We start from the raw sequence: 26,587 nt of genomic DNA on the forward strand, positions 1-26,587 counted from the left end.
ATATATTCCCACCTTAAAGTGGGTAACAAGGTGATATTAAACTCACAGTACTCCAGTTCTTATTTTTATATTTCTCAGTGTAACTGTGAACAGGGTGTTACTGTAAATGAACAGGCATGCTCAGCCAGGCTACTCAGTACGGTATTCGTCAACAGGTCTTCACTTAAAGAAATCAGCTCTGTTATAAATTAATCCAAGAAGTGGGTACAACTTTCCCAGTTGGAAATGTACAGTAATATGTTCATACCTGCTTTCCAAGAATGTTATTGAAACCTGATCTAACACGTGTTGGAAGACAGTACACCTGCTGTAGTTCTCTTGAAGGCAGCAACTGATGGCTAAGGATAAGGGCTGTCGGGTCTGACGAGTCCTGTGTCCTGTTGCATCACCATGACCGCAGACTCAGACTGTGGTGTGAACATTAAGTGATGGTTTGGTTTGATGGACATCCTAACAACATACACAGTGTTCAATAAATACATGTAGATGGATGTCTTGATGATGGAGGTTACCTAATGTCATCGCAGTCCAAGAACATACATTCATGGCCACCATGTACCATAACTGATGTAAAATGATGCTTGCGCTGATTCTACCAAGTGAAAGAGTGGTGCAAGCATAAATTGAAGATCATTCAGATGACATGTTAATGATCTTTCCCCACAGTCCTGATATAAGTGCAAAAAATGATCATTTTCAAGTATTTTATTTTCTAAAGGCCAGGATTGCTCAAACCTACCGTATTGTTATCAGACGTATCTCTACCGTCTGTTAGAGATCCAAACAATATTAGCTCACCTCATCCTTTCCCTGCTGACATCTAGAAACTGCATGTCAAATACAATATTTTTTTTCTTCTTCTCAGAACTTCTTTTCAACACTTCTTTATGCAATCTAAGGGCTTAATAAATGTCATCCACATCTTGTTTCTGTTTTGGCATGCTTCATTTTATTCGGGGCATTAATTAAAGTCCCCCTCCACTCAAAAATCTGTTTTGTTTATTGTTACTTCACTTACATGTTTGAGCATCTCCGTGTAGAATGATGTATGTGCAGAGTTTGTTTTTACATTCATCTGCAGGAAGTGGAAAGTTTGTCTGAGCTCATTGAAAATCTGATTTTAAGAGCCTACTAGCATGATTTGTCACATCACAACTAGTTTGGAGCCTATCCTGGTCAAATATTCTACTTACACAAGTATGATGTGGAAACTTGAAGCCTCCAGTGCACAAACATTGAGAATGGAGTTTCAGTGAAGTAAGAGACATCTTGTGTCCAGCAGGAAAACTTCTGAAATTAAATATTTTTACATATTCATAGATTCTGGAAATGTTCATGAGGGAGAAGGAGTAGATGTAATTTTGAGGATTTTTAACGTGGTAATTGTACTTTTTTTGTGGAAAAAAACATATCAGATACACATTATTGTTCCAAGAAGAGTATTTTTATATGTCTAATTACATGTCTGGAGGGGCTCATTAAATAAGGCAGGCTGATGCACCACATACTCACACCTCCCATGTGCTGTTCCTCCCAGTGCAGATCAAATCCATCAAAGGGCCTGGTATCTGTGTGCTGTCCAGGCAGCCAGAAAAGCTGTCAGCTGTAGAATCTCACCTCTAATCCTCCATAAAACATTGACTGACAACACAAACAGCTGTCTGCTTGATCAGCTCTGCCCTTTTCCTCTGCTGAAAATGTTCCAAAACAAAGAGCCAAACAGGATGGGCTTGCTGGAGGCCTCGTGTTCATTTTTACTGGAAGACAAAAATATCTCTACATGTTAAACTTGCCAACAGAACTGAATTCGACAATTACAACATACAGTCAAACTTTTCATGTTGGGTTGACTGCTATCCATACAATCAAAACTCATTACTCCTAGCAATATAAAAACAAGAGTAGTATAAAACCTTGTATGGCTTAAATAAAGGCACCAGTCAAATGATGACTGAGAGAATGAACAGAAATAACAACTCTATCAGTGCAAGTTCTTTGTCTCACCATGGTGGTTATTTTTTCCCCATGACTGGATCTGTGCATGGTTCAATTCTAGTAAAAGTGAGACCTTATCTCCCTGCCTGCTCTCAGGATGGAAATACCACCGATAGTGTGACCAGTAAACAGGCTCAGTTTGTGAGGGTCAGGCAAGGTACCAAACAAAAGGTTTATTAATATCCATCACACCCACAAACTGCACACATGCTCAATACCAAAATGATGAGAGAACAGTTGTGCTTTCTATGGATAGAGCACTCACCATCCCACTGGACTGGGAGAAAGTTGGTTTAATATATAACACATGTTCCCAGTATTTCTTTTCATAATAGGATATCTGAGCGGGTAAATGATGGATTAGTAGCACATGAAAGAAGTAGCTATAATTGCATACCCCCTGCTTACCAGTCATTTCCTGTGAGCAGATTCATTTCATTCCTATATTGTAAACTATTAGGACAAAAACAGTAATCCATGGCTTCTAATGTCATTTGGTGTAAACGTTGTGGATGTATGTGATGTGCTATTGTGTGTAGCTTTTTGTATTATGTGTCCTGTGTATTTTTTTCTCTGTACTGTTTGTTATTGTGCTGTTATATGTTTTAATTGTGACCTGCTAAAGGGACTGCAGATGAAAATAAGCTATAAGCTAACTCTGGTACAGTACATCAAATGGTAACATTTATGTTTAACACTGAACATGGTCCCAATAAATAGACAAGACAAGACTTGGTGGGATTATAATCCCATTTATTTCGTATTGTGACTTAATTGACTTAAAACTCTCTCAAAGCTCAGAAATTTAAAATGCTGCTATTAAAAAGTTTGCTGTAAATCAACTCTTCATTTTCCTGATAAGAGGTCTGCTTTGAACCAATCAGCCAGCAGCCAAAACTTGTGCGAAGAAAAAGTTACATTTGTGAATGGAGAGCAGAAGGAAGACTGTGCTGTGGTCAACAAGTACAAATTGATGAAGGCAACACAAATAGGTCCAAAATGACACAAAAACCTGAACTGTGTTTGACATTTGAGGCTGAACCTGGACATTTGAAGGAGACACTAGGGCTTAAGCTAGTTGAGCTGAGTAATATTGCTAACATGAAATTAAAGCTGCAACTAATGATTATTTTCATTATCAATCTGTTGATATTTATCTCGGTTAATCAGTTAGTTGTTTGGTCTATAAAATGTATATAAAATTTTTATGGTCTATAAAATATGGTGAAAAATGTCGATCACTGTTGTCCACAACCAAAGATATTCGGTTTGCTAAGACTAAAGAAACCATAAAATATTCACATTTAAGAAGCTGGAATCAGGGAATTTTGAATTTCAAAACAGTTAATCAATTATCAAAATAGTTGATTAATTTTCTGTCCATCAACTGATCACTTAATCGACTAATTGTTGCAGTTCCACATGAAATCAATGAGCCCCAAAGACAATCAGTATGTTGATTGAGGAACTCATTACCTAAATGTTGTGTTGTAAAAAAACTAATAAACCATATGCAATGACCACATTTACAGTAGGTTACCACTCCCAGATGCCTATATTGCAGAAATACCAGTGATTAACATGGTAGTGTTGGTTTAATATATCTTCTAGCCACCAGTAGCAGCACTGAGTCATTCCACTCTCTGAATGAGGACAAAATCTTGCACAATCTTTGATTATTCATGATTTGTATTGTCAAGGTCACATGGTTGTCAATTTTCCTATTGATTGATTGCTGAATGTCAAGAAGGAGGGTCTAATCTAATATAAGCCTGTCAGAGGGCAGACAGCAAAAATGAGAAGAGAGTGAGAGGAGGGGAAGGAGAAGCAAATGCAAGAAAGTTGTCATGCAGCAGAGAGTGAGAAACTTTTGTCTCTGAAGTATTTTGTTTAGTTTCTGTCTCTGTCTATTTGTTAACCTTAATGAAATTAATACAGAATATTTAAAATGACATAAAATTATGTATTCTATATATGTTAAAATAATGATAAAATTGATCAAACAAGTAATCAATATTAAATTTATAAATGTGCCTTTGATTGCCATTTTACAGATCACTGTCTGCATGACAATTACACAATAAGTTCAACTGGTTAACAACCTAAACAAACAATGTTTTATTATCTAGATTCCATCTCTCAACTTATTTTTCCACCTCAACCTTATCATATCACCTGAAGCTAGCTCTAGAAAAAAACATCTTTATACTTTATAAAGTGCATACATTCCCACTGTACATTCTGTTTTTATATAGACCAGTTTTAGTTGTGGGAAATATTCTAAGTGTGTTTTAGTGTCTAGCTAGTTGAATCGATGTCTGCTAATATGGGTCCTGTGCCAGTGTTAATGCACTTGGCAGGGGATTAAAAAAAATGATAAGTTCAGTGTAGTACACTATGTAACACTACACATTTTTACAAGCATTCCATATTTGTCTAGTAGTGAGTGACTACTAGCCTGCTGTTAAATATTAATGCAGCGAAATGAAAGCATTACCTTTGGTGAACAGCACATAATCATTTGTTAAGGACTTAAAACTCAAAGTGTAGGACTTGGGACTTGAGTGCCAAAACTTCAGACTTCTGACTTCCAAATACACAGTGGCTTTAGTGATTTATAACTACAAAATAAATGGTAATTTGGCAAATCCTATAACACTCATGTATGTTTCAAGTAAGACAAGTAGGGACACTAGGGTTTATGTCTGTAAGGTAATTAAAATCTCAAAGTGTTAATGTTTGAAGAACTGTTCCTGAACAGATGATGTGTATATGATAGAATCTGGCTGCAGACAAATTTTAAATTTCATCACTCAGTATTCATTTCTTTGAAGTGTGTCCATCTATGTTAGCTGTATTTCATCAGGAGGTCATGACAGAGCTGTCACTGAAGTGTCAGTAGTAGTTGCTGACAGGATGCCAACCACATGTAGCTTGTCAAGCCCACAGTGTATACAATAGACATAAAGCCTGGCTGCGCTAAGCATGCAGTAAAGAGACAAGTGTTGATTTACAGGTATCACCCAACCACTTAACCTTAAGGGAGGAGTGATCTGAAAACCAATTAGCACTTGGTGACAGTGTGCAACATCTTTCTAGCTAATTTATACCAAAATAATAGTAGAGGCAGAGTAGTTTGAGAAATTTAAACAACTTCTGGTCAAGCACATGTACCAATAGATATAAATATTCATTTGGTGGTATGATTTTGCTGCGGAGGCTTCTTTGTACTGCAGTAATAAATAACAATAGCATAGAATGCACAGATATATAAGTGATTTATAACTAGGGGACATTGCACATAAACCCCCAGTAGGAATTAACTGCTACATAAAGATCCTCCACGGTGCTTCCAAACAGAGCATGACTAAAGGCTTTTGCAGTAACAGCATTCACAGAATGAATGCAACCATCAAGGCCTTTAAATAGACTAAGCAATAAGTCTACTGAGACGTGACGGGTGTGGCAGGCTAGCTATTGGCTACCAAGAATAGCAACTTCTAACATGCTGCCTGAACTCATTATTTTTGTAAGGTATTATTTATGTAATGAATTTAACCATGATTGACATAGACATGACAGGATAGCTCTGCTCTGGGGTATGGTCAATGTAGCTGTCAATGTAGCTTTCATGCATAACAACAGGAAATACACAGCACATTAATTGCATGTAGAGAGAATTTTCAGTAACCCTGAACACAACACAAAGTCTAACCAAACATCAAGTCACAAAGTGTGAATGATTGTTTGTCTATGTGTGAGTCCTGTGATAGACTGACCTGTTCAAGGTAAACCCCGCCTTTCCCCTGATGACATCAGGGATAGCCTCCAGCCCACCACGACCCTGCAAAGGACAAGCAGGTATAGATGATGGATGGATAATGACCGCTCTTTGGGTCATTATCCAGAGCTCATGACATTGGTAAGGGTTCGAACATACTACTAGTAATTGAGAGTTTTCACTTGGGGCTCATTTCACATTTCACTTCACTACACTGCACCAACAGGATGACCCCAAAATACTTGAATCTCCTTACTGGTGTCACGAACTGGCTCAGAGTCAGTGACAAAGAAGGGAATCACACATGAATAAAACTTTTAAAAATTAGATTTATTATTAACTTAATATAAAATTTAATAATGTTAGTCAGTTAAAATCAGTCATGAATGCAATGTATGGATGAGTGAAGTATGTGATGCGTGCAAGCAAAGCAAAACAAAACAAAACCAAAATCTAGCCCATCTGGCTGGTGGAGGCCTGGAAGGAAGAGAGAGCAAGAGGTTAACAAGAAGACACCTAAGTAGGCTGGAGGCCTAAATTACCCAGGTGCAGGTAGATCCCCGACATCCTCTCCCACCCCACCCACTGGCTCCTGAGCCAAGAAGCCAAAGCAACCTCTTAAGCAAAAAGGCAGAGAGAGGGACATCACACCCTCCCCCTTAAAAAACTTCCAGGTCCACCATACAACTGAAAACTAAAGCAAACACAGGCCATTATTCATGTCAGCCATTTAAATCTTACATTTATGTAGTTATGTTATTATTTGATGACACTCATGTTTTCCTTTGAGTTATGTTTACCAGACTGCATTTCCATAGTCAATATATGTGCACCAATAATGTAAACAAACCATCTCAGCCAAGTCGTTTTGACATCCTCCATGCTCCAACCAGTCACCCAGTCCCACCTCAGCAGCCTTGGATCCTTGGGAGCAAATTAAGAGGCAGATTGAATAGGAAGAGCAGATGAAACAGAGGGATAAGCAAACAAATACAAGGGCATTTGAAGGCATCAGGAAGAACACCTCTTCAAATATCAGTGTTAGGGCCAATATGTAAGGTTGTAAGAACAGCCATCTAAAAACACTGATGGATTTTTGCAGGGAACATGAGAACAGTGGTAATAACCTGTGACGCCAAGTATGCTTGAGTGTCCAACAAGGTTGTCTTCAACTAGACAAAACATCAGCAATGCCTTGTCCTCACGAAATCCCAGCTATCAAAACCACAAAACTGGAATTGAAGACACTAAACCAAGGTAGCAATACAAAAGGTTCCTCTAACCAAAATCCCCAAGGCTTACAAGCCAAAGAGGAACTTTCTACACGACCAAAACTCATACACAACCAAAGCCAAACAGAAGCATGAGCTGTAGCATCTTCTACCAAAGTTGCCAGACTCAAAGTTGTGACACTCAACATTACAAAAAGGTAAATATCTCACTGTAATACAAGTCCAGTTCCCCACTTCTCAACCAAACTGGGTACCTGTTCATCCCAAGGCATGCCTACTCATTCAACACCACTTTACAATATAAAATATTGTTTTTTTCACCAATTTTGGAAAGCAGGTGTAAATTTCTGGTAAAGACAGTCTATGGATTAGCAGTAGGAAAACCAGAAAATCACAGACTGTACATCCTACTGGCACAGTACAAGCCATTATTACCCCCTATGGGCAACCAATACAAACTCCCCCAAAAACACTTTAAAACACAAGTGCTGGCACCATAAATACAACACAAGGTATGGGAAAGCCACCATCAAATCCAGACCCTCCCCAACCCTGTCTATCTGCAACAAGAACCATCTAACTCCACTCAACCCTAATCTTCGTGCCACTATTTGTGGGGGGGTCTTATGCACTGCAAACCACTGGGGCAGAAAAGCAACTGGAAAATCAGCGACCTCTCTGCAGCCAGGGATGTGTTCCCGAGACAACAGCTCTACCCACGTTTGCAGCCACACTAAACATTTACATGACCAATCCCCTATTGGGAAAAAGCCATCCAAACCTACCAGGGGATTAATGGGTCAACAAAAATGGCTACCCCAACCCAGGCATTGTACTTCAAATAGCCCAACACTTACCTGATTTAAAGCACTTGAACTAAAACAGGCAAAACAAAGTTAGGTAAATATAACCAAAACAGGGACAAGTGCTGTTCCTCCACTCCAAACCCCACCAAACAATTCCAACCCCAAAACCTGAATTCAGGGAAGAAAATAATATACAACTTCATGTGTGAAACCCCTCCACATTGGCTACAGTAGGCATGCTACCAAGGCCTACACACATGCCATGTGGATACCACGACATACTCAAGATTCTAACCATGTAAGGCCAACAAACAATCCTACAAAAAGCCAATTTGATTCAAATTTACAAAGGATTAGGTTTACCAAAGAAAAAGCCCTCATTTGTCACACTCAGGCAAGACTTTAAATTGATTAAAAAATTAAATTGGTCCCTGCATTGCTCCTCCTGAACCAGAGGCTCAATCATCTGCTGGAGCCTGGAGTGTCCCTGGGGTGGCTGAGCAGTGTGATACCTGATAATTGGAGCACACCCTTCCAAAAATGGGAACCATCTCCCTGTCTACCAATCTCCAACAGCCACACAACATTGAAGATTTGTCTCTAGGAAGACAGTCAAAAAACCTCCATAGCTGTAAGGGTCTCAGAGTGAATCTCATCCATGACATGGGGAAGGTTTCCCTTGAGTCTTCCGATTATGCCTCCTCCACAAAATCTGGCATGCTGGCCAGGTTTAGGAGATTGCCACATTTTTCACCTGACGGCATCCCCAGTCACAAGTTCCTCTCCACTTCTAAGAACAGGCTAGAAAGATCTCTGGCTCTCCTTCCTGAATATTCTGAGAGTTGGCCAGAACATCTTTGAACTCATCTCTTAACTCATCCCACATGAGTTTTTGTTTTCATGACTGCAGAAACTGCAGCATCTCTGGTCTTAAAGGCCTCCTTTTTCCACTTGACAGCTTTCCTCACTGCTGCTGTCCACCAGTGGGTTTTAGGATAATCATCTGGAGGCAGCAGCACAGATATGTTGATAAATCTGCAGCTTTCGATTTGAGAAGTGCTGCAGATAAAAGTGCTTCACTTTTAACCTTCATTAAGTCACCTGAAAATGACACAAGACTGCAACAAAATAACCACAAACACCTCCTCACACATCAGACTGGTAGGTTATAACTCGGTACTCTGACATAGATATTGGATCACTGAGGCTCATTAATCCTATGCATCACATCCTGTACAACTCTTTTTAAAACAGAAGAGGCATTTCATGTTTTATTCTTGAAATGTATCACAGTGCAAACGCTGCTATTACACATTCAAGATATAATGTGACCATTTATGATTTAAAGTACTGAAGAATTATGACAGAAATAGTGTCAGATTGAGGCAATTATACAAACAACTTCAATAAACTATTTTGTAATTTATCTCTATTATCATTGTAATAATTAACTGTTAATGTTGTCACTGTTGTGATGTTGTACAGTCACACTGTGCCACTCTGTACAAACCAGACAACAATATGATTTCCTGTAGAAGCTTCTTTCCATTTGTGAAAATATTGTTGGTATGCTTCACTGTGATTGGCACTGATGTTACTGAGCTATGAGACCAGGGATGTGAGTGGATGAGAATGTATTTATCAGTACACCCCCCAATCTATATCCCAACATAAACCAAACTAGCAGCTGTGCTTGGAGACAGTCCGTGTGTCCAAGATCTACCACTTAGTGCAAGTTGTGCTTTCATGAATAAAATAGAGCCCTATGTCTCCAAAATCAAAAAAGATATAATGATCATTTTCTGCAAAGGTTGAAGAATTTGCAAACAAGGTCTCAGATGTTCCCAGTTCACCCTCACTACAGGTTTGGGTTTCAATTCAGCAGTTAACTGACCACCACCTGATGTGTCAGTGAACAAACTTTTCTCCCCCTCCTACCTGAAAGTCCAAGACATAGAGCAGAAGAAGCTGACCACTGATCTAACCTCATCTTCATGAAGTTGATAAAACTGTGTTTTCTATGGACAACCCATGACCAAGGATGGATGTTCGATACGAGAACCCCACCCAGGTTTATATATGGTATGCCATTCTTCCCAATCACCTCCTCCACATTTATCTTTCATGACCACATGCAAGTTAACTGGTCCAAATAAGGTGTTCAAATATCTTGGTGGTCACAAGTCTGGGTAAAAGAAATTCTGATGTCATGCTGAGATAGATTGTCAGATCAGGTCAGCTGCTGCTGTGATGAAGACCATGGTACCCAAGAAAGAAAAGGAATCTCAATGTGCCAGTGCTGAATCACTGCTATCCTACATTAATGTCTTCTGTGCATAGCTATGGAGTTGTACTGTTCGAGGCACAACTGACTGTAAGCAGACTCAGGAAATGTTCAATGGGCTGATCTCTCAAAAAGTTGAAATATTAAAAAAGTTGTTCTGATACAACCCCCTCTGTGATACATATTTTAATAATTATTTATTTTATTTTTGAGAAATAGATTTTCTGCTGATTTTTTTTCTTACCCAGATCTTTTTGGTTAAAAATCACATACCGTGTATTAGTGTGCAGCAGCAAAATTCATACATAAAATGTGTGGACAGGTAATTTTATTTTTTACCTAAGTAATTCATACCTTTCTTTTTACTCTCTGCCCTTCTTTTCTTCACCTCACAGGCAATAAATGGAATCTGGTTTCTGTCCACGATCAGTCCTCACTTGGAAAAAAAGAGACATGAGAGATGACAGAAAAAAGTGTGGGCGAGTGGCTATGCTTTGGGTGAGTCATGGATGAGTTATGCAGTAGAAAGTTCATGGCATTGCTCCCAAAAAATCACATTATTTGGACGTGAGAGGTAGAGACAAATAAACAGAGAGGGCAGCCAGACATCATGAGGGCTATAGAGGGTCCTGTCATTAGTGATAAAAGTGATGGCAATTACCACAGTGGGTGTGTGTGTGTTTGTGTGTGTGAGAGGGTAGAGGGGAATGTGTGGAAGTAGTGTACCTGCTGATGTGTGTGTGCGTGTGTGTGTGTGTGTGTATTGGTTAGCAGGTCAGGGTGGTGCCCTTGGCCTTGTAAGGCAGGTTGATCTGGGGTTATATATTTGATCCCTGCTTGCCAGGTCTATGAACTGCGCCCTCTTCACCTGGCCTCTGTAAGTCTGAACAGCTGGTTGTATTTTGTATTCATCAATGTTGTTTTTCATACTGTCCCATCTCATTAACAGATACTCGTCAGATTTACTGTGACATTTGTACTAACCAGGTTGAACAGGTTACCTTAAATACTGGTAAGCTGAACAAGAAACATGTAATTTTGGACATTTTACTTTAACCTTAATATCTTGAAGTGTTCTCTTTCCACCGCAGGTGGATCACTGATACTCTGAAGTCTCATCTCATCAGTCATCTGAGTTGAATCTACTGGTAATTCTCCTTTCCTAATGGCTTCTATAGCTCATCAATACATATAAGCTCATATGAATCCTTATAGAAGGGTTTTAGACAAAGATTGATTTGTAAATAGTCAAATGCAAAAGCAGAGGAATGAGTGAAAAAAATAGAAAAAATAGAATTTCCTTGTAAAGTCAAATTACAGATTATATTATATTATAGTAAAGTATCAGATACAGATAGAGCGATGCCTTAATTATCTCTACTAACTATATGTACATTAGTGCAGCCATGGGGGATGCAGAGATGGCTGTGTTTGGGTTAGCTGCCCCGTACCTGAGGAAGTCGGACAAAGAGCGTATGGAGGCCTCCACACGTCCCTTCGATATAAAGAAGGAATGCTATGTTCCCGATCCGGTGGAAGAGTTTGTGAAAGGAACCATATCCAGCCGAGATGGAGACAAAGTCACTGTGGAAACGCAGCATGGGAAGGTCAGTGATTACTATTTACCATAAAATACAGCCAATATAATAATCTGGGGATAACCAGAAGTACAAGGCAGGCTGTGGAGAGTTTGTAAATTGATAGAAATAAAAGCAATTTTTTAAACAATGAAAATGTAATTATTTGATGCTAAATAAATGTACTATCTGCCTTAACTTACCAAGCATGCCGGATGGACTTTTCCACTTTGTTCTTCAGTGCGCTTGAAACCATCTGTCCCAGAAAAGTGATTGAATCCATTTAGTAATTTGGTTAACTGTGTCACTCTAGTCACCGGGGTCAATTAAAGAAGCACAGGACACAAATTAGATCTTAGTGTGAGCTTGAGTCTACGTGTGAGTCCTTGTCAGGGAGCAAGTGTTAATCTTACTGTAAATCTATGTGTGATTTAAAGTGTTTATCCTTAAGTGAGTGTGGGAGTCTGCGTACAGCTGCAATTACAGTGTCTCCAGTCTATGTAGTGAGCAGCTGAGTGATGAAACGAGGCATTGCTGCCATCTGTCAATAACAATGTGTGGCATGCTTTGTAATGTTGCACAAGCAATGTTGTTGATAACAGGGTAGCACATTCAGGTATCAAAAACCACAACAGAAACTGTCCGATTGTTTGGCTTATATATACAATGTATACATGTGACCATCACAAACAGAAATGTGCATTCATTTCCCTTAGACTGTGGTTGTCAAAGACTCCCTGATTCTGCAACAGAATCCTCCAAAGTTTGACAAGATCGAGGACATGGCCATGTTGACCTTCCTCCATGAACCAGCTGTGCTATTTAACCTCAAAGAGCGTTATGCTGCATGGATGATCTATGTGAGTAGCCTTCATACCAATTAATCAGATTTGTCAATAAATTCTACTGTGCACCACTTATAGCATGGTTCTTAAATGTCTGGGGACACAGACCCAAACTGTGTTGACTAAGTCTTGTGCTGAAACCTCAGCTAGATGGGATAAACCAGTACTTTTACACCTATAGGAAATATGTTCATGTTTAATACCAATTTTAAATACTATACATATTGTTCAATTGGAATTCATTTTTCTTTAAGAACGTAAACAAAATCACGGACTGATGGTTACATGTACAGGAACCTCTATGAGGAATTAGAGAAACAGTACCAGTCAAAAGTTTACATACACTCAAGCATATACATTCAAGTGAATGGGAAGGTGTGTCCAAATTTACAGTACTGACTGGTATTGTAAGTGTGTCAAAAACCTGAAATCAATAAAACAAAACATATGTAAAAGAATGATTTTTCTGTGTTTCTCAGACCTACTCTGGGCTGTTCTGTGTGACTGTCAACCCCTACAAGTGGCTGCCAGTCTACAACCAAGAGGTGGTTCTTGCCTACAGAGGAAAGAAGAGAAGTGAAGCTCCTCCTCATATCTTCTCCATCTCTGACAATGCCTACCAGTACATGTTGGCAGGTACAGACTGATAAGTCAGATGCTGTTTTGGGTAACTTTTCTCAGCTATATGTAATTATGCTAAATCTTGGCCTGAGCAAAACTGTACTCTCTTCAAACTTGTTTTGCAGACCGTGAAAATCAGTCAATTCTGATCACGTATGTATAATACTTTATATTTAAAAAGCATCCTTGCTTGATGCTCTGAAATAAATTGTCTACGTTATATTGTTTTAAGTATTGACCATTGACTTTGCTATTACAGTGGAGAATCTGGTGCAGGAAAGACTGTCAACACGAAGAGAGTCATCCAGTATTTTGCAAGTATTGCAGCTGGAGGCTTTAAGAAAGACCCTGCTGCCAAAGACAAGGTAAATAATGTGTTCAGTCAAATGTTTGAGTTGTTGGAGTGTTTCTGGGGACTACAGATAACATAGGTATACAAAAAAACCAAAAAACAAAACGTGTCACTACCAACTGTTACTCCCTTTTTAACTGAAATGGAATACATTTGCCTTACAAAAAATCTTCTCTGTGCACTGATGACAAATTAAAATTAAAAATCACTAATTCACCAACAATGGCATAAACTCCTTTTCTGATTCACCAGCTACTGTGTTGCATCCTTTATAGATTAAGAAGACAGAAAAAAATCCCTTGATGCCACCAGAGGCTGCTGAAGCCTCTTTATGTACCTTTAAAGATAAATTACAGATTGAGCATGCACAATGTTCTTCTGTGACAGGGCACCCTGGAGGATCAGATCATTCAGGCTAACCCTGCGCTGGAAGCCTTTGGTAATGCCAAGACCATCAGGAATGACAACTCCTCCAGATTTGTGAGTATCTAATCTTTGAGTGAATAAATTGTGGATATTATATATTCAGTTCACATGAAAACACAATCAGTAGCAGTGTCAGATATCAATGTATGTTCAAACTTTATCCTTCAGGGTAAATTTATCCGAATTCATTTTGATACGAGGGGAAAGTTAGCCTCTGCTGATATCGAAACATGTAAGAGCAAACACCCCCATCATACTTAAACTAATAATGTAAATATCATTTATGTTTTGTCAGATAGCAGTAGAATGGATTTTACTCATGGCAGTATCATCTCTCTTGTATTTTCAACTTGTCAGACCTTTTGGAGAAGTCTCGTGTGACCTTCCAGCTCAGGGCTGAGAGGGATTACCACATTTTCTACCAGATTCTTTCCAACAAGAAGCCTGAAATCCTGGGTCAGTAAAGGGCTGTTGTTTCATTTTGTGTACTCAGTGCTGGTTGGGGTCTGAATAGGAAAAAGTTTGTTGTTTTTGTTGTAGTCTGTTGTTCATCTGTCTGTCCTTGTCTCATCCTCTTCCTCTGTCAACCAGAGATGCTGCTGATCACAAATAATCCCTACGACTACGCCTTCATCTCTCAGGGGGAAACCACAGTGGCCTCCATTGATGATGCAGATGAACTGATGGCAACAGATGTAAGGCTCTTTCTTCTTTCTTCTTATTCTTTCTTCTTTTCAGGATTCTTCATTAAACTTTGATCTAGTAGTAACTAGCTATAACTAAGTCAGTCTGTTAAGGAAAATAATAATAAAGATTCTCAGTATTGTATTATTTTGATGAAAATTATGCTTCTTTATTCATGACCCAGTGTTAATTAGTGCTCCTCCACAGAATGCCTTTGATGTGCTGGGCTTTATCCAAGAGGAAAAGAACTCTGTGTACAAGCTGACTGGTGCCATCATGCACTATGGCAACATGAAGTTCAAGCAGAAGCAGCGAGAGGAGCAGGCAGAGGCTGATGGCACTGAAGGTGAGAGAGGTTCAGTGTGCCAGGTTAGCTCAGAACCAACCAAGAGAATTTCTGGCCTAAGTAGGCATTTTAATTTTACAGCCTTTTTTTTGCCTTCCTTCCTCAGATGCTGACAAAGCCGCTTATCTGATGGGCCTGAACTCTGCTGACCTCATTAAAGGTCTCTGTCACCCAAGAGTCAAAGTAGGAAATGAGTGGGTCACCAAGGGACAAAATGTCGCCCAGGTAAGAAATAAGGGAAATCAACTTAAAGGGAAATGTTTTATGTCTAATAAAGGACTACATTATGTTGTCTATATAGTTACTTCTGTAGAGGCTAAGTAGTTGCATTAAAAATGCTCAAAAAAGTGAGCTTTATTCTTTTGTATGCATGGGATTAAATATATTTTCTATTCTGCAGGTGAACTATGCCATTGGAGCTCTATCCAAGGCTGTTTATGAAAAGATGTTCCTGTGGATGGTGATGAGAATCAACCAGTCACTGGAGACCAGGCAGCCTCGCCAGTATTTCATTGGTGTGCTGGACATTGCTGGATTTGAGATCTTTGATGTGAGTGATTTTTATTAGAACACAATAAATCCTCCCCTTTCAACATAAAATAGATGGGAAAAAAACTTACTAAAATTTCTCTTTGCAGTTCAACACCTTTGAGCAGCTGTGCATCAACTTCACCAATGAAAAACTGCAACAGTTTTTCAACCACCACATGTTTGTACTGGAGCAAGAAGAGTACAAGAAAGAGGGCATTGAATGGACTTTCATAGATTTTGGTATGGACTTGCAGGCCTGTATTGACCTGATTGAAAAGGTGAGAGACTCTGATGTAATGTTCAATCACAAATAAAATGATTTACATTTTTTTTCTAACAACTCATATTTTGGTCTCCTCAGCCCATGGGTATCATGTCCATCCTTGAAGAGGAGTGCATGTTCCCCAAAGCCAGTGATTTTACCTTTAAAGCTAAACTCTATGACAACCACCTGGGAAAATCCGCAAACTTCCAGAAGCCTAGAATTGTCAAAGGGAAACCAGAGGCTCATTTTGCCCTGGGTCACTACGCTGGAATTGTTGATTATAATATCATCAACTGGCTGGTGAAAAACAAGGACCCTCTGAATGAGACTGTTGTTGCACTGTACCAGAAATCTAATCTTAAACTGCTTGCAACCCTCTTTGCAAATTACGCTGGAGCTGACTCAGGTACTCTTGAGTAAATATGAAGTTTGCACATTACAATTGTTATGTTGTCTAGTTACTAAGATGATATGATTTTTCCTGAACAGTTATGGCCGAAGCCACTGAAGGCAAAAAAGAGAAGAAGAGGAAGGGATCATCTTTTCAAACTGTGTCCGCTCTTCATAGGGTACTGTATGATTGTTTTTATCCTTGGATATGGTGTTTTGTACATAAATACAGCAACAAACACTTACTATAAATGATTACTTATTCATATTAAAGGAGAACCTAAACAAGCTGATGACCAACTTGAGGTCTACTCACCCTCACTTTGTACGCTGCATCATCCCCAATGAGACCAAGACTCCTGGGGCCATGGAGAACCCTCTGGTGATGCACCAGCTGCGCTGTAACGGTGTGCTGGAAGGCATCCGGATCTGCAGAAAGGGCTTCCCCAACAGAATCCTCTATGGAGATTTCAAACAGAGGTATTACCTTATAAATACAGACGGGTGACAAATTAAAGGGAAAAAATGTTACAGGCCTGAATGCTTGAATGGTTTCATCATAGGATAAAGGTGATGACTCAGAACAACCTTGTACTGATTTGCAGTGACCCTTCCCTCTAAGAAGTTAAGTGGACCCAAACCATGCCAGCAAAATTCCTCCCTACAGCATAACAGAGCCACCAGATCCCCTCACTGTAGGGGTCAAACATTGAGACCTTTACCATTTTTTCCTCTAATTTGTCACCCGGCTGTATATATATTATATACAGTTATAACTAACTATCACATTTATTGACAGTTATAACTATTATCACATAATAAAAAACCCAAATTAACATTTGATTACTGCTATTACAGGTATCGTATTTTGAATCCTGCTGCTATCCCTGAGGGTCAGTTCATTGACAGCAGGAAGGGAGCCGAGAAACTCCTTGGGTCTCTGGATATTGATCACAATCAATACAAGTTTGGTCATACCAAGGTATCGCTTGGAGTTTTTCTGATATTGAAAAAAATTAAACATCATTCCATTGGATGATGTGGAAGATAAATACCCATTGCTATTGTTGTCAGGTGTTCTTCAAAGCTGGATTGCTGGGTCTACTTGAGGAGATGAGAGATGAGCGTCTCTCTAAAATTATCACTAATATTCAGGCCAGATCCCGTGGTATCCTATCTCGTATTATGTATCAGCAGATGGTGGAACGAAGGTATCTTTTGTGTCCTGATGGTACTGTTCATTAAACAGTCAAAGATTGTTGATTTGTAATTTGTTTATTTAACTAATGCCTTCTGTTTACTTTAAAAAAATCTCTAGAGATGCATTATTAGTGATCCAGTGGAATGTCCGTTCATTCATGGGGGTCAAGAATTGGCCCTGGATGAAGCTGTTCTTCAAGATCAAACCTCTGCTGAGATCTGCTGAAGCAGAAAAGGAGATGGCCAACATGAAGGAAGAATTCCTTAAGTTGAAAGAAGCTTACGCAAAGTCTGAAGCTCGTAGGAAGGAACTAGAGGAGAAAATGGTCTCCCTTCTCCAAGAGAAGAATGACCTGCAGCTCCAAGTTCAAACGGTGAGAATGGCACTATAGCAACATCTTCCTTTGAACATGTCATTAAGGCATGTGCTAATGAGATTAATGTTTGGCAGGAACAAGATAATCTCTGTGATGCAGAGGAAAGATGTGAGGGGCTGATCAAAAACAAAATCCAACTGGAGGCAAAACTCAAAGAGATCACAGAAAGACTGGAGGATGAAGAGGAGATGAATGCTGAACTCACTGCTAAGAAGAGGAAGCTGGAGGACGAATGCTCTGAGTTAAAGAAGGACATCGATGACTTAGAGTTAACTCTGGCTAAAGTAGAGAAAGAGAAGCATGCCACTGAGAACAAGGTATGACAACTGATTTAACCTTTTATTTGACCACAGATCAGCAACTTGATGAGACATCCAATAATGCATCTTTTCATGGTTCTTAGGTAAAAAATCTGACTGAAGAAATGGCTGCTTTGGAGGAAATAATTGCCAAGTTGACCAAGGAAAAGAAAGCCTTACAGGAGGCTCATCAGCAAACGCTGGATGACCTGCAGAGTGAAGAAGACAAAGTCAACACTCTGACCAAGGCCAAGGCTAAGCTGGAGCAGCAAGTGGATGATGTAAAAATCCATATCAAAATCATACTACTTAGATGATATTGTGAGTATTAATTATTAAACAATTCACAAATGTTGTGATCCTATGTATTTGCATTAAGCTTGAAGGATCTCTTGAGCAAGAGAAGAAGGTTCGAATGGACCTTGAGAGAGCAAAGAGAAAGCTGGAGGGAGACTTAAAGTTGACCCAGGAGAGCATAATGGATCTAGAAAATGACAAGCAACAGATGGAGGAGCGTCTGAAAAAGTACAAATTCATTATGACATTGTTTGACCAGTAACAGGTATTTGATCTTGTTGCATATGGAGTTCCAATTAGCTTACACTGAAACCTTACACTGCTACAGGAAGGACTTTGAGGTCAGCCAGCTGAACAGCAAAATTGAAGATGATCAATCCATAATAGCTCAACTTCAGAAGAAGTTGAAAGAGCTGCAGGTAAAAATGTGCACTATTGGGTCTAATAATTAAATGTTAAGATTTTTCTGAAGTGCACTGCATTTAAACACGTTTTGACACTAGGCTCGTGTAGAGGAGCTGGAGGAAGAGCTTGAGGCAGAGCGAGCTGCCAGAGCCAAGGTGGAAAAGCAGAGAGCAGACTTGGCAAGAGAGCTGGAGGAGATCAGTGAGAGGCTGGAGGAGGCTGGTGGAGCAACAGTAGCCCAGATTGAGATGAACAAGAAGAGGGAGGCTGAGTTCCAGAAACTCCGCAGAGACCTTGAAGAGGCCACTCTGCAGCATGAAGCCACCACTGCTACACTGAGGAAGAAACAAGCTGACAGTGTTGCTGACCTGGGGGAGCAGATCGACAACCTGCAGAGAGTCAAGCAGAAACTGGAGAAGGAGAAGAGTGAGCTCAGACTGGAACTGGATGATGTGGTTTCCAGTATGGAACAGACTGTGAAGTCTAAGGTATGTGTGCTTAAAGATGCTTAATGCAAATTCCCACACAAGTGAAACCAACTGACCACTATCTAGTTGTTTGAATGATGTTTTGATTCCTAGAGGTGATGTAACATCAGTAAACTGTGTAAATGAACACCTCCAACTTAACCCTGTATGGCATGGTGATGCCCTCAGGCAACAAACCACCCTTTTGGACCTCACACCGCCTCTATACATTTTTTAAATGAAAAAAAATATATGATATCAAAAGACATGTCTGTGTCCATTGAAATGAGGGGCTGACATGGGTTTGACTTTTTGTCTGGTAGTGGAACAGTCCTTTCAGGAAACAAAGTCACATGTGACACATGTATATTTGATTGTTTAAAGACATATTTTTTAAAATTTATTTACTATACTTCATTTGTTGCCTCAGGGCAACATTGTGCAGTTAGACCACTCCTGTTAGGGCAATCTCATGCATGGAGATACGCTGGGATGCATAGTTATTACCATAGTCAATTACTTTACTATCTACTAAGTGGATCCCAGAATCAGGTTTGAGTGACAGTAAGGAGGTCAGGGGTCAGTCAGTAGAGTAATGTGTGTGTGTGTGTGTGTGTGCACCCGCGCATGTGCACATGTGTGTTTGTTGATAATGAGACCGATTCTATGGATGAAGATGTTGATGATGTACCAAAGGATGACGCTCCATTACCCCAGTCCACAATGGGGGGACGACAACAAACTTTATGATGGATACATTATCAGGGACCCCCAAGCTCCACCCCCAAAATTTCCCCCCTGAAATAAAATGCCATAGAGGGTTAAATGTATTGTGGGGATGGAAAGCTAGTGAAGATAAATGCCTGGAAAGGGGGATATTTCTAGACCACTTGCTTTAAATGTTTCCCCATAGTATCTGAACAGTGATAAAAATCCATTTGAACTATGGTATATTTATTTTGAAGACGAATTTGGAGAAGACCTGCAGAACTCTGGAGGACCAAATGAACGAATACAGGACCAAGTGGGAAGAATCTCAAAGATCCCTTAATGACTTCACCACCCAGAAAGCTAAGCTTCAAGCTGAGAATGGTCAGTATTATGCTCTTAAACTTGTTTAATGTAGAATAATGCTAATCTAAAACCGAACTTTTGCCTTTCCAGATGAGCTTTTAAGACAGATGGAGGAGAAAGAATCTCTTGTTTCACAGCTGACTAGAGGAAAGAATTCCTACAATCAACAACTTGAAGATCTCAAAAGACAGCTAGAGGAGGAAACAAAGGTATGGAAATAGCTAAATGCATTTATTTTTCTTAATGTCTCAAAAAAAGAAACATCTATATTGTCTTTATTCATCCAGGCCAAGAATGCATTAGCACATGCAGTGCAGTCTGCTCGCCATGACTGTGACCTGCTCAGGGAGCAGTATGAGGAGGAGCAGGAGGCCAAGGCAGAACTGCAGCGCAGCATGTCCAAGGCCAACTCTGAGGTGGCTCAGTGGAGAACTAAGTATGAAACTGATGCCATCCAGAGGACCGAGGAACTGGAGGAGGCCAAGTAAGGGAAGAATCTTAACTGGTATTTAGCAATACTAATACACATGCAGAGAATAATACTAAAACCTTAACTTATTGATGATCTAGAAAGAAGCTGGCTCAGCGCCTGCAGGATGCTGAGGAGGCAGTTGAAGCAGTGAATGCTAAATGTTCCTCTCTGGAGAAGACCAAACACAGACTGCAGAATGAGATTGAAGATCTCATGGTGGATGTGGAGAGGTCTAATGCTGCTGCTGCTGCTCTGGACAAGAAGCAAAGAAACTTTGACAAGGTATATCGTTACTCATTATAATCAAGATTATTTCTACATTTCTACACTCTAAGAACCAAGACCTCAATGGAATATTCACATATGGTATAGTTGTACAGATTTATAAGTTTTGAGGTTTCATTGGGAATGTTATAAATTACATCAACAATAGCTACCTACAGTACTTATAAGATAATGGCTATCCAACCTAGTAACATACAGTATAAGTTTGATTAATGTTACTTATGTTCATATGAAAACAAAAATAGATTGAAACTGCAGTCTGAAGTGTCGTTGCATTGTTTTTTGGAATAATTAATTCCACAAACTGTGGAGAGCTTGATTTGGTGATTACTACCGACAGAAGATGACAATTTAAAACAAGATCTTACGACTTGCATCTTAATATCTAGGTCCTGTCTGAGTGGAAGCAGAAGTATGAGGAGTCTCAAACAGAGCTGGAGAGCTCTCAGAAGGAGGCCAGATCTCTGAGCACTGAGCTCTTCAAACTGAAGAACTCATATGAAGAGTCTCTCGATCAACTGGAAACCTTGAAGAGAGAGAACAAGAACTTACAGGGTAATATATCAGTGAATATGTCTTGGCAGGCAATACATAGTACATATAGCATATGACTGAGGTGCCAAACAACCAACTAAATGCAAACTACTTCCACAAACAGAGGAGATTTCTGACCTCACTGAGCAACTTGGTGAGGGAGGAAAAACTGTTCATGAGTTGGAGAAGGCTCGTAAGCAGCTGGAGCAGGAAAAGAGTGAGATCCAGTCTGCTCTTGAGGAAGCGGAGGTACAGGCCCTCTTTGATAATAACATATTTTAGAGTAACAGTGTCTGCTGCTTTGTAAAACTGTACCCTCCTGTCCATCAGGCCTCCCTGGAGCATGAAGAGGGTAAGATTCTAAGAGCCCAGATGGAGTTCAATCAAGTTAAAGCTGATATTGAACGCAAACTTACTGAGAAAGATGAGGAGATGGAGCAGTCCAAGAGGAACCTGCATAGGACTATAGACACCCTGCAGAACTCTCTTGAAGCTGAGTGTCGCAGCAGAAATGAGGCGCTACGTCTGAAGAAGAAAATGGAGGGAGACCTCAATGAGATGGAGATCCAGCTAAGCCAGGCCAACAGGCAGGCAGCTGAGGCCCAGAAACAACTTAAATCTGTTCATGCACACCTGAAGGTAAATTAGAAAGACAAAGGCTCAGTTTCTTAAGATATTTCAAATTCGAATTGATTATAAACATGAATGTCATTGATGTCATCCCATTAAGGACTGCCAAATTCAGCTGGATGACTCTGCTCGGGTCACTGATGATCTTAAAGAGAACATCGCAATTGTTGAGAGACGCAACAATCTGCTTCAGTCTGAACTGGAGGAATTGAGGGCTGCTCTCGAACAAACTGAGAGAAGCCGCAAACTTGCTGAGCAAGAGCTGCTGGATGTTAGTGAGAGGGTGCAGCTACTGCACTCACAGGTGAGCCCACATCATTTATTGCAACACAACCATAGACTGACTGGTTTTCTTTGATATTATAAAGAACTCAAAAGATTTACTATTTCTGAAGTGCAGTAACACACCCTTCTCGCATTCTCAAATATCACATCTTAAAAATATGTAGAACACTAGCCTGTTAAACCAGAAGAAGAAGCTGGAGGGTGATACAAGCCAGCTTCAGACAGAAGTGGAAGATGCGGTGCAGGAGTGCAGAAATGCTGAAGAGAAGGCCAAGAAGGCTATTACTGATGCTGCCATGATGGCAGAGGAACTGAAGAAAGAGCAGGACACCAGCGCTCACCTGGAGCGTATGAAGAAGAACATGGAGCAAACCATCAAAGACCTGCAGCACCGTCTGGATGAAGCTGAACAGATTGCCATGAAGGGAGGCAAGAAGCAAGTGCAGAAGCTTGAGTCCAGGGTGAGTATTTCTGTCACATGTCTAATCTTTGTCATGTTTTGGACAGCAAAGATGTTAAATAAAAGTTAAATTTACAAAATCTTGACTTTTACCAGGTGAGGGAGCTGGAAAATGAAGTGGAAATAGAGCAGAAGAGAAGCAGTGAATCTGTGAAGGGCATCCGGAAATATGAGCGCCGCATCAAGGAACTTACCTATCAGGTTTGTAGCTTGTTGCTAACATTATTGATCTTTAATCTCCATATGAGGTTAAAGTTCTTTTTAAGGACACATAAGTGTGGAACGTTGTCTCTTTTGTCACAGACCGAGGAGGACCGCAAAAACATTGCTCGACTCCAGGATCTGGTAGACAAGCTGCAATTGAAAGTTAAATCCTACAAGAGATCTGCTGAGGAGGCTGTAAGTGTGGAAATCTTTGAATTGAAGTCTTCATGTGGTTTCTTTCCCCATTCAGTGAGTAATTATATTTCTTTAATTTACCTTTAACAGGAGGAACAGGCCAATTCTCATCTGGGCAAGTTCCGCAAGCTGCAGCATGAGCTGGATGAGGCTGAGGAGAGAGCCGACATTGCTGAGTCCCAGGTCAACAAGCTGCGTGCCAAGAGCCGCGATACTGGCCCCAAGGTATGAAGCATGCATTCTGCAGCAGGCGCACAGCATCCGACCCTGACACATGCTGTCCTCTGTTGGCTGAATTTAACTCGTATGCTGTTCTGCTATTCAATTATTAGCACAAATACGTGTTATGTCAATTTCAATGTTTGATATACTAAAGCAATACTAATCTGAAGAACTAACAGCTGTTTCTCTTTTTCTTTCTCTCCAACTTTCCCGGCTGCAACAGAAAGGGTTTGATGAGGAGTGAAGCTTTGGAGCCTTCAGAAAACCTTCTGACTGCTGTGTGAAGTAGTTCCCCTCATTTATCATTATTCACTTCTGGTAGTGCTTAATAAAATCTCAGCAAGCTTTTGGCCATCTTTGAATTCTTCCTTTTTTTTGGGAATGAGTGGGTTAATTGAACATTCTGGATTTAACGTATCTTGATCAAATTATGAATATGCAGATATTTAGTACAGGACAGGTTAAAGGGGAACTCCACCGGTTTTACACATCAAAGTGTGTTTACTTTTGACCTGATAAAATTATCTTAAGTGAGGGATGAAAAAAATATGGATCTAAAAGTAAAATTATAGATGAGGAATTTAATAAGGAAATATCAAATTTAAAACCCAATAAGGCAGCAGGAGCAGATGGTTTTCCCTCAGAGTGGTACAAGGAAATGAAAGGTCTGCTGACCCCAGTAATGAGGGATACATTTAATCATGTACTTGAGACTGGTGTAACTGGTGTAATACCAAAAGAAGGTAAAGATAAAAAAAAAATTAAAATTGAATGTGGAAGTTATAGGCTGATAAGTGTACTGAACTAAGATTGTAAGATTTTTACCCACATTTAGGCAAAAAGAATTGAAAAAATCCTCCCCCAGATATTAAGTCTAGATCAGACAGGTTTTATTCAGCAAAGGCAGACACAAGATAACATTTTCCGTACACTACATGTGATTGAACATATAGTGGAAAACAAACTCCAGTCAGTATTATTGGGACTTGATGCTGGAAAAGCTTTTGATCGGATCAACTTGGAATTTTTTTCAATATTAAGTATTACAGAAATTTGGATTTCATCAGACTTTTATTAAAACTATTCAAGCACTGTGTTATAGCCCAATGACAAGAATGAAAATAAATGGAGCCATATCAAACTCCTTCAGCCTGGAGAGAGGGACCAGACAGGGCTGTCCAATAAGGCTATCACTGTTTGCAATATTTATTGAAGCGTTAAGTCAAGGGATCACTCAGGATAATAATATTACAGGTATGAAAATGCTAGGTCAAGAACATAAAATTTCTTTATTCGTGGATGACATTTTAATCTACCTGTGAAACCCAGAGAGTTCATTTTTTAAACTATTTCAAATTCATTCTGATATTTTTAGTTCTGTGTCAGGCTATAAATTGAACATTCCAAGACCCAAATACTAAGTTTCAATTACAGGCCTTGCCGGAACACAAGCTCCAACATCCAACTAGATTGGGATTTGGATTATGTGCGATATCTAGGAATAAACATCCTAAAAGAATCAACAACTTTGTAAGGCTTAAATTTTAACCCTTTAAGTCAGAAAATAAAGGAGTACATAAAGAGATGAAATTTAATTCCAATATTAAGTTTTGAGTCTCAAACTGAGTCAGTGAAAATGAATGTCTTGCCTAGGGTATTGTACTTGTTCCAATTGAAATAACTGATAAACAGTTCAACAAATGGGATAAATTGATATCATGGTACATCTGGCAAGGGAAAAAAACAAGGATTTCAAACTCTTTCCCTGCCTAAAGGACTATTATATATCGGCCCAAATGAGGAACTTGTTTTGTTGGTGCAATTCTGATTACCAAGATGGAAAGAAACTGAAGAGAACATGTCCGGGGAAGTTCCAATTCAGGCACAGTTAGGCGATAAAAGACTTATTAAAAACCTAATGAAGGTAATAGGTAATAGGTAACCTAAAAATAGGTAACAGGTAATAAGTGGATCAACTTATCTCTGAAAATATGGGTAAATATTGTCTCTAGGGGTGGCCTGCTTAAACAGATAAAGATTCTGAGTTGGTGCTCTCATGACCTTGACTTTATCCCGAGCAGATTGGATGTGAGCTACACGGGATGGGCTAACCGGGGCCTCTCACACTGCACCTTCTTTAATCAAGGGACACTGAGCAATTTTCAGACATTGAAAAGACTACATGGGTTAAATAATTGTTACTGATTTTTTTCAGGTACATCCTCACATAAATGGTCCTATGTTGGAGGGTCAAAAGGTGTTTGAAAACAACTTATTGAAAATATTTATTTTTTATTATTTTATTAGGGCAGATTCTGGGCTTAAAGTTATTTCAAGCCTATATAGGGGACTCCAGGAGGTTAAAATTGCAAGTACCATCTACATAGAACAAAAATGGGGAAGGGACACTAAGAGTTGCATTCCAGAGGAAGTCTGGACAAAATATTGTGAATCTCAATGGAGGATATGAAGCTCAGCCTCATGGAGAGTGTTTGGCTAAAAGAGTCCTAGTAGATACGTCATCACACTTGTTCAGAGGTCTTTCCACTCTCTTCCAGCTGCTGGAGGAAATGTGGCTCCCAGGAATCAGATCAATCAGAGTCGGTTGGAGCTGAAGACTACAAGTTTGAAAATGAAAAAAATCTGTGGAGTTAGAAAGAAATGAGCAATGATGAGAGAAGTGAGAAATGATTAACAGCCCTCTGTAGCTTCTCATCTCTGCTTGAGGCTAGCAGCTCCAGGCGACATTAGCTACTACTGGCATAACACACCCGAATCCCCTGACTGAACTGTAGTGTGGGTAATGTAGGTACCAGGTTCTGACAAGGAAGAACAATGTGTGGAATAAAAAAGATACCTCTGGTTCTGTTACATAGATTTTTTTATCTAAACTGGTCATTGTCCGACAGTGTTATCAGATTGAAATGCTAAATCAGTGGAGCATTCTTTAAGATACATTTTAGTGTTGTAGAGTCTACAGTGTTTTGAGGTCAATTACGATGTCTGTCAGACATCAGTTCAGGAGTGAGGAAGGAAGGAAGAGAAG

At 39.6% G+C, this 26,587-nt stretch overlaps 1 protein-coding gene and 1 long non-coding RNA gene across 2 annotated transcripts; one reads left to right on the forward strand and one right to left on the reverse strand.

Moving 5' to 3' along the window:
• Positions 1-1,487: 1,487 nt before the first annotated feature.
• On the reverse strand, positions 1,488-16,535 carry LOC121908139. Its single transcript, XR_006099178.1, has 7 exons — positions 16,452-16,535; positions 11,879-11,931; positions 11,550-11,682; positions 10,453-10,534; positions 6,627-6,700; positions 5,775-5,839; positions 1,488-1,757 (listed from the first exon to the last, which is right to left on the reverse strand). It is a non-coding gene; the product is annotated as an uncharacterized LOC121908139 (long non-coding RNA).
• Positions 11,505-23,853, forward strand: myh7l (myosin heavy chain 7-like). Its single transcript, XM_042427880.1, has 37 exons — positions 11,505-11,705; positions 12,392-12,535; positions 13,000-13,156; positions 13,267-13,294; positions 13,401-13,506; positions 13,881-13,973; positions 14,088-14,151; positions 14,277-14,375; positions 14,511-14,614; positions 14,811-14,949; positions 15,056-15,174; positions 15,350-15,499; positions 15,588-15,758; positions 15,842-16,151; positions 16,235-16,314; positions 16,410-16,615; positions 16,994-17,117; positions 17,210-17,346; positions 17,454-17,709; positions 17,787-18,029; positions 18,116-18,292; positions 18,391-18,536; positions 18,637-18,727; positions 18,812-19,201; positions 20,146-20,272; positions 20,345-20,463; positions 20,542-20,738; positions 20,825-21,008; positions 21,401-21,566; positions 21,670-21,794; positions 21,876-22,184; positions 22,276-22,479; positions 22,625-22,921; positions 23,017-23,121; positions 23,224-23,319; positions 23,410-23,544; positions 23,765-23,853. Exons 1-37 carry the CDS (start codon positions 11,505-11,507, stop codon positions 23,783-23,785), a joined length of 5,820 nt encoding a protein of 1,939 aa, XP_042283814.1. The 3' UTR covers positions 23,786-23,853.
• The last annotated feature ends 2,734 nt before the right edge of the window (positions 23,854-26,587 follow it).

Source organism: Thunnus maccoyii, chromosome 12, assembly GCF_910596095.1.
Source record: "Thunnus maccoyii chromosome 12, fThuMac1.1, whole genome shotgun sequence".
Lineage (NCBI taxonomy): Eukaryota > Metazoa > Chordata > Actinopteri > Scombriformes > Scombridae > Thunnus > Thunnus maccoyii.